Genomic DNA, 17,652 nt, shown 5'->3' on the forward strand with positions numbered 1-17,652 from the left:
AAAATATCTTTTCAGACCATCTGAAGAATTTTCAACATTAAACTTACAATGGTTTGGAGGTGTGACCGTCATTCTAAAAAAAAAGAAAGAAAAAAGGGTTTGGATGTGTGCTTTAGTTGTTTAATGTTGGAGCCTTGTGCAAATCACAACCTTTATTTTATAAGATGTGGAGATTTTTTTTTTTTTGTATTTTACTGTAAGGCTAAGGCATCGGAGTGCTTCACATAATGCAAAAAGTCAAAGGGCGTAATGTGGAATAACCAATCCCAATTGAGCGTCACGATTTGAAAGATTTGTATTTGAGATATTTCAACATAGTTGTGAGATATTTCAACATAGTCGAACATCCTGTAAGCAAAGTTAATGTAAAAATCGTTTGATGTATTTTTGGAGGACAATGTCTTATTTTGTATTCCTATGGTAAATAATAATTCAGCGAATGATCAAGGTACAGGATGCGTTATGGGCTCAAGATCAACGCCTTCACCATTTAATTTAGGGGAAATATCATTAAAGGGTATGAAACCTTTTGCTATATCATCAAAGGAGTCAAAATTTTTCTAGTTAGATTTGAGGGTATATTTTCTTTCTTTGTTTCAATTAGATATCTGTTCAATAAAAAAACATTAAAATACTTAAATTGCCCGATACTTGGAATGTAGAACAATCCTGGATATTTTTGTAATTCTAAAAGGCTTCCACTGAATACCAAAAATACTCCTACTTGTTTTGTATACACTAATCAGTATTAGAAATGCTGTAACAACTCGAAGTTTTTTTTGTTGTCATTCTACACAAACTCTCTGCATGTATCAAGTTACAAAATATCCTTTTGTTCTTCATTTTTATTATTGAACAATGTTCCTTATTTGAAGTGCCTAACAATTAGGGGTATTTTTGTTATTTCGTTGAGAATAGGTTAAAATTATAGAAATGCTTATAATTGTTCGGCCTTTAAATGCTGTTATTTTAAATACCAAATAATGGCAATGTAGGTATTTTAATTTTTTTTATTTACAGTAAAAAAAATAAAAATATATTTTAATGATATTGTAAGGGATTTCATGCTCTTTAATGACTTTTTCCCTTTAATTTAGGTTTATTTGGTAATTTGCTTATGGAGGGAGTTCACCAACTTTAGGTTTATCGTGTTGGATAGTAAGATACAAAGTTGAAGGGAATGATGATTTGGATAATAGTTTTGCTTGACCTAAGCATTTGGGCGTATGGAAAAATTGAATGATTTGATATATAGAAGAGGAATATATAGTCGGAAGATAATTCCTTTCATAGCTTTAACTTGATATAATACAACTAAACTTACTCGACCCTCTTGGTGCAAATAGAAACAAGCATAACGATTGGGCCAGGGTATCTGACGAAGGGTGAGGTTTGATAAAGGCGTCCGCTTTATACCAAATACAAGTAAAGTACACTCTAAAATTTTCGGAAGATATGGTATTGAAAACTTTTTAATGCTTAAAAATTCATATTCAATCTTAATTATAAAATTTAAAATTTAAAAAACAATATGGATGGAAGAAATTTATAAATCTTAAAAATAGATAACTTTTTATAAGATTTAGTATAACTTCAATTTTTTTTTCCCCTTATATCTATCCCTACATTTGGAGGTTGAGGTTGAGATGATGAGTTAGAAAGGTTTCTGACTTTGAAATACTCTTAACCTTGTAAAAACTTTTCTTCCTTCAATAAAGGCAAAAGAATAATAAGTGGGTAAATTTAGTGGGAGCGAGAGCGAGAGCGAGAGCGGGAGCTCTATGTTGGCTTGGGCAAGAGACTCAAGACTTAGGAGTAACGTGGTATTTTTGTAAAAAGTGAAGGAGAACCAACGTCTGTCGAAATGTCAATCAGCCAGTTCTAAGCCATTGCCTCTCTCAGCGCTAGTTCTAAACCATCGGCGCCCCCCCCTTCCCTCCCTCCCTCCCTCCCTCCCTCCCGGTTATATCAGAGCGGTTATATCAGAGTCGAAAAGATTCGAGCAATTTCTAACTCAGTAGATAGTAAGTAAGCTCTATCTCTCTTGCCATGGAGGTGTCCGTTTCCTCCTCCTTCTGTGTCGACAATCGTATTTTTTCTCAGAGGAAGAGCTTAATTGCTGGGCAGAAGCCATCCATAGGCAGCACTGCCAAAGCTACTCTCTCCTCTAATTTCATGCCTCCCTTTGTTGGGGGTAGCATCTCGGCGGACTTCTCAGGCCTCAAGATTCGCCCCCCTTCTCTTAAACCCTCTTCTTCGGGTTCTCGTGGTAAACGGGGAGTTGTAACAATGGTAAAGTCACTTCCTTTTCTCGCTAGAACTATTTGAGGTTTCTATTGCTTTATGCTCTTAGAAGAATGGGTACTTTCTGAACTTTGGGAACTGTGGTTTGTTTTGCTATGGTGATAGAGAATAATAGGATCTCCATGAATGGTTTTTTCCAACTAGGGTAAAGTGCTGCATATAATTTTTTTTTCTGATTATAATAAAAATGAATGATTTTTCAAGAAAAAAAACAAAGAATGACAATTAGCATGTTGAAACAATGGTCACTGCAAACTTAGTAAATGTTGGTTATTTCTTTTTGTTCACATTTGTTGCATTATCGTCACTTAGTGAGAGGATTGGATAATATTCCTCATGAGCTCATTTCTTCTGAGCTCATGAGGAAATGAAGAGTAGAAACAAAGCTGGTGTTGTCCTGGACGTAGAATGACTACGACCAAACTTGTTTTCTGAATAAAACCACTCTTAAGTTGAAGACATTGTTATCAGTCATGGTGTTTTTTTTGTTTCTTTGAGTGATTTATTTCCATACAAGTATTTCTATTTTCTTCAATTGAACCATCATGGGATGAAAACACCAACGATTTGGGTGTATCTAGTTGTTCTGTCATAATGTTGGTTAATTGTTATGTTTCTATTGGAATTTGCATCTACAGGTCATTCCATTTTTAAGAGGAAATGCATGGGAGCAGCCGCCTCCTGATCTAGCATCTTATTTGTACAAAAACCGGATCGTATATTTGGGCATGTCACTTGTACCATCTGTTACAGAGTTGATATTAGCAGAGTTTTTATACCTTCAATACGAGGATGCAGAGAAGCCAATATACATGTACATTAACTCCACTGGCACAACAAAGGTCAGGACGCATGGTTGCTTTTGTGTACATTAACTCCATGTGCAACAAGCTTAGCTCATGTTTCGGATTTAAAGTTTATTCAAGTGGTTTACTTTGCTTGATAGTGTCAGGATGACCAATTTACTCAATGTGGTTTTATCAATCGTAGATTAGGGCTCAAAGTTTACGTTCTATCGTTTTTTTTTTCATTTCAATCTTCTATGTTCAAAATGAGATTTGCAAAAGCTTCTGTAGTAGAAGAAAATAAAGACGCTTGCAATCCCTCAAATAGCTGCATCAACCACATAGAAGGATTCATGAGTTTGTTCATCTATATGAAGCTGTATAATAATAGTCAGGAGACCAAATATCTAAGTTGTCATGTCTTTCTCCATTTTATTGACTAAATATAAAATAAATTTTGTAACTATGATAACTAACTAGTAAGGGAAAAGAGTAATCAACCTACAGAGGGATCATTTCTACTGCCAAACATTACACATTCTCATTTCATGAATAGGATGCAAAATGGCCTCATGGAAGGCAAACAGTGAAACTGAAACTTTGGCTAGAGAAACTCTGGTGCCAATAGAAACTCTTCATCAACTTGCCTAAGTATTAGAGATTGCAAATTCTATTGGCTAACATTCTTCCTCAAGTACCTGGTTGTTTGAATAAAATGTAGCAAACTACATGGTAGAAAATGCTTATTTCATCATTTACACCATATTCAGGCACCTCATATCTTCTCTATTTTAAATTAATATACATGTAAATTAATTATAATGAAATTCTATAAGTGATATTTGTTGAATCTCTTCTGATGCGATAGGTTCACATTCATGTGATGATAGAGATTTTGCAAATGGTTCTATGTTGCTTTAATAGCCTTGAATGGGCCTATCCATGGCAATTGATATTCTGAATTAACAATACAAGCAACTATATCCTTGACTGAATAAAAACTTCAATCTGCATTTTTTCCAGGGAATGAGATATAATACAAATCAATTTCTTCTTTTACAGTTTTCCTGCATGCAAGATAAATAAAACTATATGGAGTTCCAATACCTCTAGAAGTTACACGTGTGAATTTTCTGCTGTAAACTGAAATCTATTTAATGATAAATTTCTGCGAAATGTTACCCAAAACTTTGTTTCCTGAAATTAGTTTGGAGTCTAGGGTTAGATATGCCTGATATTGATTTAAATGTTTCCTGTAAGGATAAGTGGAACATATATTTGTGACTTTTCTGGAGCTAATGGTTGTATGCATCAATAATGGTAAAATTTGTAATCTGCATAATTGGGATGCAGAGTACTAACGCGTTAATTTTGAACCCCGAATCTTGAAACAATCTTCATCTCCAGATCGTGGGGTTTTTCATTTCATGGCTTGATAAACTTGTATTAATTGAATAGGAAATAATTCTTATAGAAAAATGAGATCCTTTATATAATTGGATTCAAATATGCAGATAATGACTAAGATGTCCTTATGGGCAGTATAAAGTAAGTAAATAACGATTAATGCACGATGACAACATCGGAATCCTGTCCCTTTCAGGTGGGTAGAGAGACATACATGTTTTATTTTTTATTTTTACTAAATTTGGCATTCACTGAATCTGCTGATTCTGAGTAAACCAACTGAAAAAGGGCACCTTTTTTTTTTTTGAAATTATTTGATAAAGGCCAGTCTGACTGGCCCCTTACTTGGCCTCTCAATCTCCTTTTTTGTTTATTATTCATATCTTGTTGGACCAGCCAGTTTCGCCAGGGCTGAGTCATACTGGCTAATCTATCTGGTTTTGTCAATGGTAAATATTTATCAATATAAGTTATATATTCACCATGTATAAGTACTAGATGAAAGCACAAAAAAATTAATTGCATTTGAAAATTCTTTACCTAATAGCATTTCATCATCATCAGAGCCTAATCCCAACAATTTGAGCTCGGTACACAAATCTTGGTCCGCCATTCTGCTCTATCAAGTGTCATACCCTCATTGAGGTCATAAATCCCCATATCTTTTTACACTGCTTCCAACCATGTTATTTTGGGCTTACCCCTTGCCTGTTTTGAGCCTTCTATTTAAACCAACTTGCACCTCCTAATCAAAATTGTACTGGGTATACGCTGCAGATACCCAGCCTGCCTAAGTCTACTTTCTCTCATTTTATCTCTTATTGGAGCCACGCTTAAGTTCTCCCGAATGTATTCACTTTGAATTCTATCCCTTGTTGCCTTGCCACTCATCCATCTCAATTTCAACATCCTCATCTCAGCTACACTCATCCTACAGGTATGTTGTTTCTTGATCACCCCCCATTTCGCCCCATAAAGCAACGTTGGTCTCACTGTGCTGTAGAACTTTCCCTTCAGCTTCATTGGTATATGGTGATCATATAAAACTTTAGTTGCACATCTCCACTTCGCCTACCCAGCTCTAATTCTATTCGTGGCATCTTCTTCAATCTCTCAAATTTTTTGTATTATCCATCCAAGATATTGAAAATCCGCTCTTTTTGGTATTTATTGGCTGTCAATTTTAACTACTTCCTTGTCGTTACTCCAATTATTACTAAATTTGCATTCTATATACTGTTTTAGTCTAGCTAATTTTAAAACCTTTAGATTCTAGAGCATCTCTCCAAAGTTCTAACTTTGTGTTAATGCCGCTTCGGGTCTCATCGATAAAAACTATGTCGTCCACGAACCACATACACCATGGTACCTCATCTCGTAGGTGCCCAGTTAAGTCATTTATAACTAAGACAAAAAGGTATGGGCTCAACACTAACCCCTGATATAGACCTATTGTCACTGAAAAATCATTTGTCTCTCTTCTAGCTGTTCGCATACTAGTTAGTATATATCTCTCACTAAGTCAATATAGTATTTGGAGATTCCTTTCTTTTCCAACACCTACCAAATTGAATCTCGAGGTACTCTATCATAAGCTTTCTCTCAATCATCTAGAGGTCTTTACTTTTCATCATAAACTTCTCTATCAGTTGACTGAGTAGGAAAAGAACCTCAATTGTTGGCCTCCTGGCATAAAACCAAATTCTTTTCCTGATACACTCGTTTTATGCCTTAGTCATTGTTCAATCACTCTCTCTCACAACTTCATAGGGTAGCTCATAGTTATTCCCTAGATTGTTCGCACAATTTTGTACGTCTCTTTTATTCTTGTAAATTGATACTATAATACTTTTCCTCCATTCGTCTGTCATTTTCTTTGTTCTCAACACCTTGTTGAACAATTTGGTCAACCAATCAATGCCGATCTCTCCCATGCACTTCTAAACCTCTTGTCGGGATACCATCTGGTCCTAAAGCCTTTCCTATTTTCATCCTCTTCAAAGCTTCTAGCACTTTGCTCCCATTGTGTTTGTCATTTAATAATAGCACTTGTAATTGTCTAATAACTAAGATGCTGGGACACTGGGGTACGGATGTTGGCATGATATTGCAACAATACCGATCTTTGATACTTCTAGGATACTTGTAAATATAAAATATAAAAAGTATAATATGAATAAATATAAGGATATGATATGGTTTATACATTTTCTATGTATTATGCAGTTTATGATTATAATATGTAATCATTCAGTCAGACAGATTACTCCCATTCATATCCATGTCTTGGATTCAAGAAATATTGCGCTTCATGCCTGCTTCCTGTATTGTGCCAGTATCCATGTCCATATCTGTGCTGGTTAAACTAATTTATTAATTACAAATAAAAAATCTGTCCATTTTGTTGAAAATATCTTGCTTGGAATACTCAGTGTCTGCCTTTTTCCTTGGATTTCTAGATTTCTTGTTATACTCTGGGTTCTTCCTAGATTTTTTGATGACATAGATGCCACTTCTTATAAGTTTGTAATGGACTCATTTCATTTTTCCAGAATCTCCTAGTATATCAACCACTCTTATGTGATGTACTTTTGAAATAGGCTGAAGCAGGTTTAGGGAAGCTGCAATTTGGAAGAAGCTTTAGCTGGGCTGATTTAAATGATTTAAACTATGGTTTGTGATATGCTCATCAAAATTGATCTCAACCAAGTTATTGATAAAAGGAAGATAATTACAGTTTAAGTCGAATAACTGCCGCTTTTGAGATTCTGCTAGAAGTATAATACGTGAGTTCAAGATGATTCACAAATTTTGCATAATAGAAGTCTGGTTTCTCTCTTTGATGATACTATTCCCATATCTTAATTCTGGAGATATATAGTATTTTCTGCATAGATTACCAAATGTTGAATTTGAATCTTGATGATGTTAGGAGCTTCTTTTTTTTTTTTGATCGATAGATTGGGAATCTTCTTTTCTGCTTGGAACTGTTTAAGATGATTCTTATGGTAATTGGAAGAGAGAGATTCTTGCAAGGGTTTTTCTTTCTTCAAGATACTTACTTTCGGGATTGTGTATATTAAGTTCTAATTATTTGTCTAGCATCCTTCATTGTTCTCTGCTCACTTTTTTTAATGATTGTTGTAGTTCACAATTCTTAATCCTCCATTGTAGTTTTTCTTTCTTTCTTTTTATTTTTGATTTTTTGTTTTATTTTTTTATTGGTAAGCTTTGTTCTTATTACCATTTGAGCTTTCGGGATTCATCGTAAGTGCTAGTGCTTCCAAAATAATGATATGTTAAGGTCTTTCTTATTTTATCAGGGTGGGGAAAAGCTGGGTTATGAGACAGAGGCATTTGCAATATATGATATCATGAGGTCATCATAATTTCTTCCTGCTGTTTAAATATTCCTTTGTGCTTAATGGTTTTCTACATCTAGGTAGTCCATTCCTTTTGTAATATATTTCTTGTCATACTCTTTTCTTATAAATGAATGGTCCATGGAGCTGGGCCTAATAAACGTCAGTTGTAATACATATTATCATTGTCTAAGAACCTTTTCTTATAGACAAAAAATATTTCTTGAAAAACCCCAAACTTTGTACATGAGTGCAAAACCGTATTTGCCGAGCTCTTGGGGAATTTATATGTGGGCGAGTTGATTACCAGCCTTGATTTCCATCTAACAGAAATTATTTTAGCAATTTTCTGTCATGAAATTACATAATGCTCTCCGAGTACTTTTAGACTGAGCAAAAAGGGAGCTACTGTTCAATGGTGAGTTCAGCTTGCGAGGAGAAAAAAGAAGTTATTATTCAATGGTGAACATTCCCTTTTCTTTTTTCTTGTGGTGATGAGCAATCGGATTGGTAGACCTAAAGGTACTTTTTCTTGTGGTGGGTACAGATATGTAAAGCCACCTATTTTCACCCTCTGTGTGGGTAATGCGTGGGGAGAAGCGGCCTTGCTTTTAGCTGCTGGTGCAAAAGGAAATCGTGCTGCTTTGCCATCATCGACAATCATGATGAAGCAGGTTATTCTTCTGCAACCTTCCATGTGGTAATCTATTGTCATGGTGTTTTTTTGCCAGGGTCCGTCTATAAATTTCACATCTTCATGCACATATATGCTCTCGCACAGAGAGAGAGAGAGAGAGAGAGAGAGGTGTTTATCCACGTTTGGACATGCATTTAGGTGTTCATTGTGTGCGCACATGCACACGTGTATGGAAATATCATCGTTTTATGGGTTGCTTTCATATAAGTTGACCATGGTTCAGTGTGAGTGCATAAATATGCATGTGTGTGCATGAGAGAGAGAGAGAGAGGGAGACAGAGAGATTCATATCACGATTTTAAGGTTTTCAATACCTTTTCTAGCTTGTTTCTGGGTTCAAAGCTGCTCATGTGTTTTAGTAATGCTGCTAAAATGTGATACAATAAATTGGGTAATGATGAAGACAATTCTTTTCTAATACAACAATCTGAAATGCAGCCAATTGCAAGGTTTCAAGGTCAAGCAACCGATGTTGAGCTTGCCAGAAAAGAAGTTAAAAATGTGAAGGATGCGTTGGTGAGCAATCATATTTATTTTTCAAATAATCTTCTGCATGCCTTTGAAGATTTGCAGCTTTGAACCAATCATTTAGATGTCAATCCAGTGCTTGAACTGAACGGGGCAACCGGTGGCCAATCATGCACGATTACTTTGTGATAATAGCATAATAATGATTGGTTTTGTATTAAGCTTTCTCTTATTGAGCTTAATCTAGTTTTACTGATAGATATCTACTGTCATTTCCTTCAAGGTTACCCTATATGCGCGGCATATAGGAAAATCTCCAGAGCAGATTGAGCAAGATATCAGGCGCCCGAAATATTTCAGTCCCAGTGAAGCAGTTGAATATGGTATCATTGATAAGGTATTGTACTGAGTTGTGTATTGTTGACAAGGTATTGTACTGTGTTGGGTCTTAATTTTAAGTCCTTGAAAACTTTCGTTGTTGCAGGTTTTGTATAATGAAAGAGGCCGAGAAGATCGCGGAGTGGTGGCTGATCTGAAAACAGCCCGTCTTATATAATGGGCATGCTCCAACAAATTGTAAGAGTGCGTTCTTCTTATTTTTCTTCTCTATTTTATTGCTTAAATTGCAGTGTTAGGTTCATACATGCTTGAACATGTCAATGAATTCAAGCGGTAGCTGAATTATCTTTTATATCCTGGCTGTATTTATGGAAACAAGATGTCTTGAGCTGGTTCACCTCTCCTCTCTCTCATCCCTGTCATTAACACACAAATCCATGTATGATGCAGAGTTGTCAAGTGGTTAGGACTCTCATTGGCTTTCAGAGCATTTGGGCATTTCAGAAATTTTTGGGTTTTGGTGTGATTGAGACTACGGTTTGTGTGGGCGATGACAACCAGGTCATACGAGGTGCAACTTTTAAAACTTTCAGCAAAAAGAATGGACACATTTTATCGCCCGTCTGACTCCATTGTCTTAATACATGACAGTAATGAAATTTTGACACAGGAAACTAGACTGAAAAATACAAATGAGAAACAAACCTTGGCTCAAGAGAAGCTACTGCCACATCCTCAATAGGTGCACCAAAAAAGAAAAATTTGCGTGAGAAAGTGCACATCAGAGATCCCCAGGATGACCCCTTACGACAATGTACACTCCATCTAATCTCCCCAGATCGATAACACATCCTCTAGAGAGATCGATAACACATCCTCTAGATTGCAAGTTCCATTCTTCTAGGTTTTGGGTGAAAAAGTCCTACGTAAGACATTCCAAGTTGATGACTCTTTTTTCCCTTCGGATCTCTAACAAAAAGCTGATCGGAAGAATACTCAATGTCACCTCCTCTCTCGGGCCCAAACTCTTTAGGAAGATTATATATCTCTTTGTTTTAGTGTAAAGAAACCAATGGAGTTGCAGGTTGAAGGCCATGTTCCTCTTATCTACTTGGACTCTTAAACAGTGATGTGGAAGAAAACTCTAAACTACTCTCTTTCCTCCAACCCAAAAACCTTGTAAAAGTCATGTGCTCCTCTCTCTTTATGTTTGAAAACCTCTTGAGAACCTAGCCCTTAGGCCCTCCACATGATTGCTCAGAGAACCCTATATATAGCACATAAAGGAGTGAGCTATTTTATATATGTAGTAGTAGTGGTATAGTGGATGTAAAATGAACTTGCTTTCTAATTCTAATGGGATATTTTGGTATGAGAGGGTCAATCCTAGTCATTCATCATGTGCCCTGTCATCATAAATCAAGGGTAGGGAACACATTTTGAAGATCATCCACCATGTTTGAGTCCATGGGGCCAGGTTGGTGAATGGATCAAACTATTGGCCCATGTTCACAAACCTGTCCCACATTAAAGGCCCCACAACTCTCTCCATGATCTCTTAAACTTTTTGCCATGCAAACAAGTTAATAAATCCAAATGACTCACTATATAAACAAAACTTTTATTCCAAACATAACCTCTGGTTAAACATAAAACCACTACACAACATTTAGGTAACTAAATGTCTAAATACAAAATCACTACACAATATACTGGTGGTTAAATAACAAATAACAGCTATTTTTATTTTCCTTTATAGACTTTTTGAAACCCTCTTAAGAAAACCTTATAAGAGTATGCTAGCACTGAACCTCGATCCTACGTGGTGCTTTCAAACTACCCTATGACTCCATTCAAGACCTTAAACTATTCCTAGGGGCCCATGGTCCCATGTTTCTTCATGTAAGGAGCTAGCCAAGGCATAGAAAAGCCATAGATAGCCATTGATTGCAAGTGCTTTCCCCAAGGACAAGTTTAGGGTCCACTGCAGATATTAACCATTGCATAGGGCTGGGCCAGCTTCCGCCTTTCGGGGAGCATCTCTCAGGTGTGTGCGTACCGATCCATGTTGCTTGTTGGCTTTCGAGCCTACGCTTGCTGGCTTTGAAAAGACTGGGAGCTCATGTCAAGGCTTTCAAGCATCACAAGCTTCCATCCTAACACCTAGGAAGCTATTTCATCTTGTGGCCAAATGACGTTCACCACCAAGCTATGCTGACCTTGATAGGGTACCCATAAGCCCTCGTTGGCAATGCACATCATAGGGATCAAGCCTATCCCGCCGGAGCTAAGGGTCCACCCATCTAGCCAAGGCCTAGTTGCATGTCAAAGCCAGAGTGATAGAGCCCACTGCATCCTAGATAGAGACAACATTAACTAGCTCAAATGACGTTTTATCCAAGTGGATTTTGTTCATGCCCCACTGTAATGAGCTTGTTTCATCAAAGTGCAGCGCATATATCCTAGAGGAATCATTCATGTAGCGTAGGCTCATATCACTTGTTTCATCCATGTGAGTCCAACATTCCAACTCATTTTTTGAATGTTCTGAAATATAAAAGCCTGTGTAAATAAAAATCTCTTCGCCTCTTTCATTCATGGAGTCTTCTCACATGGCTGCTTTCATCAATGGAGGTGGTACTCATCGCTTTAATGATCCGTTTTACCCAAGTAGAGCCACACTCACGAGTAAAAATAAAATAAAATAATAATTAAATAAAAAATAATGTGTCAGCTGAAATCTAATTACCCAGTATCTAGGCTTTTAAGGGCCACAAAACCCAACGGTTAATGGTTTATATAAACTCTTTTTGTTATTATGTCTAGGCAGGTTTGAATGTAAACTGGGTGAGATGTGTGGCTCAAAAAGATTTTTAGGTCTGAAAGAGCCCAGATGTGAACTATTTGCTGAGAGAACTTTGTCAAATTTAATCATTTATGTGAAGATCATTGTTAATTTTCTCTTTTTCTTTGAGGATTTTGAAATATGCAGAGAAGTTGTTTGAAAATATTGCCAAATATGATATGCACACGTGATCAATTAGGTTTTAATAAGATGAAAGGGAAAATGATGGAAGTGTAAATAAGGTTTCATTAAAGAGTTGGGGGAGTAAATAAACGGATAATTGAAGGTGCGTAGTTTGTCCTATGTAGCTTAAATCGGGCTCTTTGGAAAGCAACAGCCAAATTAATAAAATAGAGTATCATGAATAAATTATTTGACTTAGATTTCCTAAAAGAGTCATAGAGTATTATGATAACTAGAAGAAGCATGCAAGCATTGTAAAAGTGATCAGTATCTACAAACTTTTTAGGCACCTCTAAATTTTGTTAGAGGAAATATTTATTGTGAGACCATTTACTTTTGGGAAAGTTACAAAAGTATCCGTTTTATTTTCCGGTATTACAAAAATATCAAATAGTTTCCGTTATTATTTATATGTCCGTTTTTAGAATTGCATAACAATTTTTTTTAAAGAAAGTCCGTTTTACCCATTTTTGGATTTTCAAAAACCGAAATAGAGGCATGATTTCGGTTTTTGAAACACCTAATTTAGATTTTTCTTTTGCGAACCACCCTCCATCTTCCATTCCCCTAGGATGTAAGTGCAAATGTTGGGTTTTTTTTCTCTGCTATGTGAGAGCAAAGGTTAACACTCAGTTTTGCTTGAAGAATGTTAGGGTTTTTGGTAAACATGACAGAAGATTTAGCTTCTCTGTTCCCACCCTCCCCAATCTCAGAGATGGGTTTGTTTTCCCTTCTTCGTTTGGATTGAATAAGCTCGCTTTCCTCTCCCGTTTTGTTAAAAGACAGTTTATATCAGGATGCAACCATGTAGAACTACGGATGCACCTCAAAAATCCATTGGAAAAGGTAGTTTTAATGTTGTAAAAATCCATAGGAAAAGGTAGTTTTAATGTTGAAAAACCCTTTAATTGATTGAGATGTATGACCATGAAAAATAAAAAGATTTTAAGTCTTAGAAATAGTGCATTTTACAACATATTACCTATACTGTCCATTTTCAAGATTATCATGTGTTTACAGACTTAATTGATTTTAATCATATTTTTGAAATTTAAAATTTTATAATTAGATATAAAAAAGATTTTAAGATAATCCTAAGAACATTTTACATCAAAATTATATACCACAACCATAATAAAATTTGATTTAATGGTGCACCCTACCTCTACAGCTTTGGATGCATCCGTATGCCAACTGCACCCTTTGTTTGAAGGTTGGATTTCTGTCATTTGCTATTGTGACGCTAAACAAAAGATTGAGCTTCTCTCTCTTCCATTTACACCAATGGTACCAAAGCTAAGCGCAACGCTTTTCTAAATTGATTCCACAGATGGAGCGCAAACAGTTGGGGTAAAGGAGAAGCTGTTTTCGCTTTCGTGGGGTGAACATAGGCACAGACAGTCTCCGACCTCCTCTTCCCTGTCTTTTCTATCCGCACATTTGCAGGAACACCCACCGCAGAACCACTCTCTCAGAAGAAAACTAAAAAATCCTCCCACGCTCTCTAAACAGAAAACCTAAACTCTCTCACCCTCTCTCTCTCTAAAACGTAAAGATTTTAGACATGACCTTTTTCCAATACTCTCTTTCTCTCTCTAAGAAAACCTAAAAAACGTACATAGAAACTTAACCCTTGCTCGACTCCAATACTCTCTCTCTCCCTCGAACATATACTCTTTTTGATTTTATATAAAAACTCTTTTTAATAATAAATCTAGAAAAAATTTGCTAAAATTGTCAGTCCTAGGTCGCATTGAGTGCAAAAACTTTCAAGACCTAAAAAACGTGTAAAAAAATTACGGAAAATGTAATTTTCTTTACCTTCAAAAAGAGCGATTCAAATTCTTCAAGCTCTAGGAATGCCCAAGTGAGGCTGAAGTCCTCTCTCAAAATGCTGGGGTGAAGAGGAGGCTGAAGTCCTCTCTCAAAATGCTGGAGTGAAGAGGAGAGAGAGTTTAAATATATATATATATATATATATATATATATATATATAATTGGTTGGTCAAAAACCGAAATTTAAAAAAATTTGGTTATTGAAAAACTGAAAATTAAAAAAACTTCGGTTTTACAAAAACTGAAAATAGGCTGTTTTGCCTTTTTTTTTTATTTTAAAAAAAGCGTTATAAAGTTGAAAATTGGACATTTATGTAATAACAGAAACATTTAGGTATTTTTGTAATAACAGATATTTATATAATTTTTCCATTTACTTTTTGATACAAGGAGGTTAGAATTATTATTGACCATTAGATTTGAAATAATGTAGCTGAGGATGTATCATTGTTTGGGCACAATATCTAAAATAAAATTTCTCGAATGTTGTGACACACTTCAATCTATTGAACTTCACATCTAATGGTTAAAAATGATTGTGGCTTCCTTGTACTAAAAACAATAGTCTTATAGTATACAATTCCATATTTAATATGGGTTGTTTGTATAAGGTGCCTTCCTTTTACTACAGAAGCAAGGTACAACTGTAAATTTGGTCTGGAGATGTAGTTCAGGTGTTAGAAATATTATGATGGCTTGAAAATTTATTTTCTCTAGTTATAAAATTTAAAAACTAGTATATATTGAGCATATCTATAAACATTTAAACAAATCTTAAAAATAGACGATGCAAATATTTTGTTAGTTTTTAGTATTTATTTTTCATTTTATTTTATTTTCAAATCCATTTATCTTGAGGTCGATATGATCAAATTGAAGGACTCTCCGGCATCTGAACACTCATCTAAAGGATTTTTTATGTACAACCCTCTTCTACAATATAAAGACATCTTATATAAACTTTTTCTATAAATTATGATTAATGTGAATTGGAAGCGGTCATAATTTTCAAGCGGTCATAATTATATAAACTTTGACAGGCCTGTGAAGCCCCACAAAACCACGGTAGCACAGTTTGAAGTCTCATCCTCGGACTGCTGTTTTTTTCAAAAAATAAAAAATAAAGCATGATCTGAAGATGGGGACCTCGGACCCCCTTGGAACTGAGTTCTGTTCAGTCTGAAGAGCGTTTTGTGAGGGAATTAACGAACGCGACTTGCATCCGTTAGTGGCATCTCACTCTCTGGAGGGAATGAAGAAAGGCAACTCGCATCGCGCCTGCCACGCCATCTCACTGTCTCACTCATTATATACAAAATGAACTGGCAACTGCTGAAAAATTTTCGTGTAATCCTATCAATTTTACTTGGGAACAATTTTGATACGGGGTTACAACGGTCGGAGGTTCCCATGACCCCGTTTTATTCTTTATTTTTTATTGAGTAAATAGCATTTTGACAAAGGTAGTATGAGGACTGTCATTAAAACCTGAGGCACTACCCTACTAATGAAAAAAGTAAAAAATAAAAAAAAAATAAAATTAAAATGCGATCCGTGTTTGGAATCCTTGAACCAAAGGACAAATTTGAAATTGATAACAAAACATGAGTTGACTGTCCTCATTTGTAATTTTTATCTATAATCAAATATTTTGTATTTTAAGTAATTATTTTAAGCCCATAAGTAATTCTTTTTTTTTTTTTTTAGTGTTATGTTAGGGTGCTGACATAATTTATCATTGTACTCAACAATTTTTAGAAACTTTTGTACCATTGTTTTGTACATGGAGTATTTTTTTTAATAAAGGTATTTTTGGTTATTAGTAGGGGTGTGGCGTCATCTACATGAAATGTGACATCACCCGCATAGAGCACATTAGTAGCATTCAATTTTCCATATGGGTGATGTCATACTTCATGTAGATGACATACCCCTCCTAATGACAAAAAATACTCTTATTAAAAAAAATGCTCCATGTACAAAACAATGGTATAGAAGTGTCTAAATTTGTTGAGTATAATGATAAATTACTCCACAATATGAACACGTTAACATAAATTTTTTTGTTTTTTTTGTTTTTTTTACCTATATATCTCAAGGTCAAAGGTTCAATTCAAGAGTTCAACATATTTCCATACATATATATATATATATATACAAACCATATGTCCATGTACATGTATATACATGCCCACATTCTCATGCTTCTGCAGTTACACATGCATAAATATTTCGAGTGAAACCTGTCCACCGTTGAAGACAGTTGGTCTTGAAATTGGACTTCCTAAACCTTGGATAGAGCTTTCAACTTTTTCTTACTGGACACTTGTGCTAGGTTTTTATGGTTGGGGATGATGAGGATGATTGCAAATGAGCTTGTTGGGAGTCATGATTTGAAATGCTGAATTCAAAACCTTTCCCTCCCAAGGGTCAAATTGGGCCACTTGGGCTTTTAAGTACCCTACACATTGTTGAGATAGCATGCAGTGGCCACCCTTTGTTGTTCCCACTAAATGACAACTGTCCATTTACTTAAAAAGTTATATATAGTAGGTGCTGAGTTTCTCTTTTTGGTAAAGGATGAAGCTTTTCCCCCCAAAAGTCAGATATCCTCTCAAACCTTTTAGAGTTAGAAATTAAGAGGATTTGTCTTGTTTTGGTCCCATAGCAAAAAGTTTCCATTCCAATATAGAGCATGAATGGGCATATGCAAATACAAGTACCTACCACCTTAACACGCGTGCTATTAGGGAATAGGAATTTTATATAAAGATAACTTTTTTTTTTGTATAAGGAGTTCACAATTATTTGTACTCATTAGATAACAAATTGGATGGTTTAAGTTGAATCACAAAGTTCGATATATTTTTTTTAATTTTTTTTAATCTATTTAATGACATTGTTACAACCACCCAACTTAAAATCTAAAAGATACGAGTGATTGTGACCTTCTTGTACAAAAAGTAAACGGTATCTTTGTATACTTTTTTTGAAAAATATGCATTTAAATCCGTGAACGGTGGATAAATATAAATGGAGTGACCGACGCATAAGAGAACACAAACACCTATTTTTGATGCATATGATCTTTTGGGATTGTATATGATGGGACTATTTACCTGTTGTAAAAAGAGGTCACAATCAATTATAACCATCCGATGTGAAATTTAATAGTTTTGAGTGCGTCACAATGTTCGAGAAAATTTATTTTGAACTTTGAGTTTGATCAATAAAATAAATGCAGTTACCCAATTTTACATCCAAAGGTCATGAATAATTATCTTATACAAAAGTAAATTGTCTCATTGCATTTTTTTTTTATCTTTATTACTTTCAAAATCAATTTATAGAAAAAAATAATATGGAGCTAACAAGGGAAATGATTCGTTGCTAAAAAATGCTCCAAATTAGCACCTCACAAAAAAC

The 17,652-nt window shown here is 35.1% G+C and overlaps 1 protein-coding gene across 3 annotated transcripts; it reads left to right on the plus strand.

Moving 5' to 3' along the window:
• The first annotated feature begins 1,677 nt into the window (after positions 1 to 1,677).
• CLPR4 (CLP protease R subunit 4) lies at positions 1,678 to 14,642 on the plus strand. Of its 3 annotated transcripts, none has more exons than XM_088861172.1 (8): positions 1,678 to 2,292; positions 2,943 to 3,146; positions 7,820 to 7,875; positions 8,406 to 8,532; positions 8,994 to 9,071; positions 9,307 to 9,420; positions 9,508 to 9,599; positions 13,721 to 14,642. In XM_088861172.1, the coding sequence occupies exons 1-7, from the start codon at positions 2,050 to 2,052 to the stop codon at positions 9,577 to 9,579; spliced, it is 894 nt and encodes a 297-aa protein (XP_088717298.1). In that variant the 5' UTR covers positions 1,678 to 2,049; the 3' UTR covers positions 9,580 to 9,599; positions 13,721 to 14,642. The 3 variants fall into 3 exon arrangements, with proteins under 3 accessions (XP_088717298.1, XP_011621509.1, XP_011621507.1); XM_011623207.3 differs by lacking the exon at positions 13,721 to 14,642 and adding an exon at positions 9,813 to 10,049 and having other exon boundaries at positions 9,508 to 9,605; XM_011623205.3 differs by lacking the exon at positions 13,721 to 14,642 and adding an exon at positions 9,813 to 10,049.
• Positions 14,643 to 17,652: the final 3,010 nt, after the last annotated feature.

This window comes from Amborella trichopoda, chromosome 3 (assembly GCF_054954075.1).
Source record: "Amborella trichopoda isolate Santa Cruz 75 chromosome 3, AtrichopodaSantaCruz75HAP2 v2.0, whole genome shotgun sequence".
Classification (NCBI taxonomy): domain Eukaryota; kingdom Viridiplantae; phylum Streptophyta; class Magnoliopsida; order Amborellales; family Amborellaceae; genus Amborella; species Amborella trichopoda.

What these genes read in the sequence shown, in the direction of transcription:
- CLPR4 (XM_088861172.1), top strand. Translation starts at nt 2,050, where the DNA reads ATGGAGGTGTCCGTTTCCTCCTCCTTCTGTGTCGACAATCGTATTTTT. An exon ending in CGACAATCATGATGAAGCAG is followed by an intron (nt 8,533 to 8,993) that starts GTTATTCTTCTG and finishes TCTGAAATGCAG; the next exon opens with CCAATTGCAAGGTTTCAAGG. An exon ending in AATATGGTATCATTGATAAG is followed by an intron (nt 9,421 to 9,507) that starts GTATTGTACTGA and finishes TCGTTGTTGCAG; the next exon opens with GTTTTGTATAATGAAAGAGG.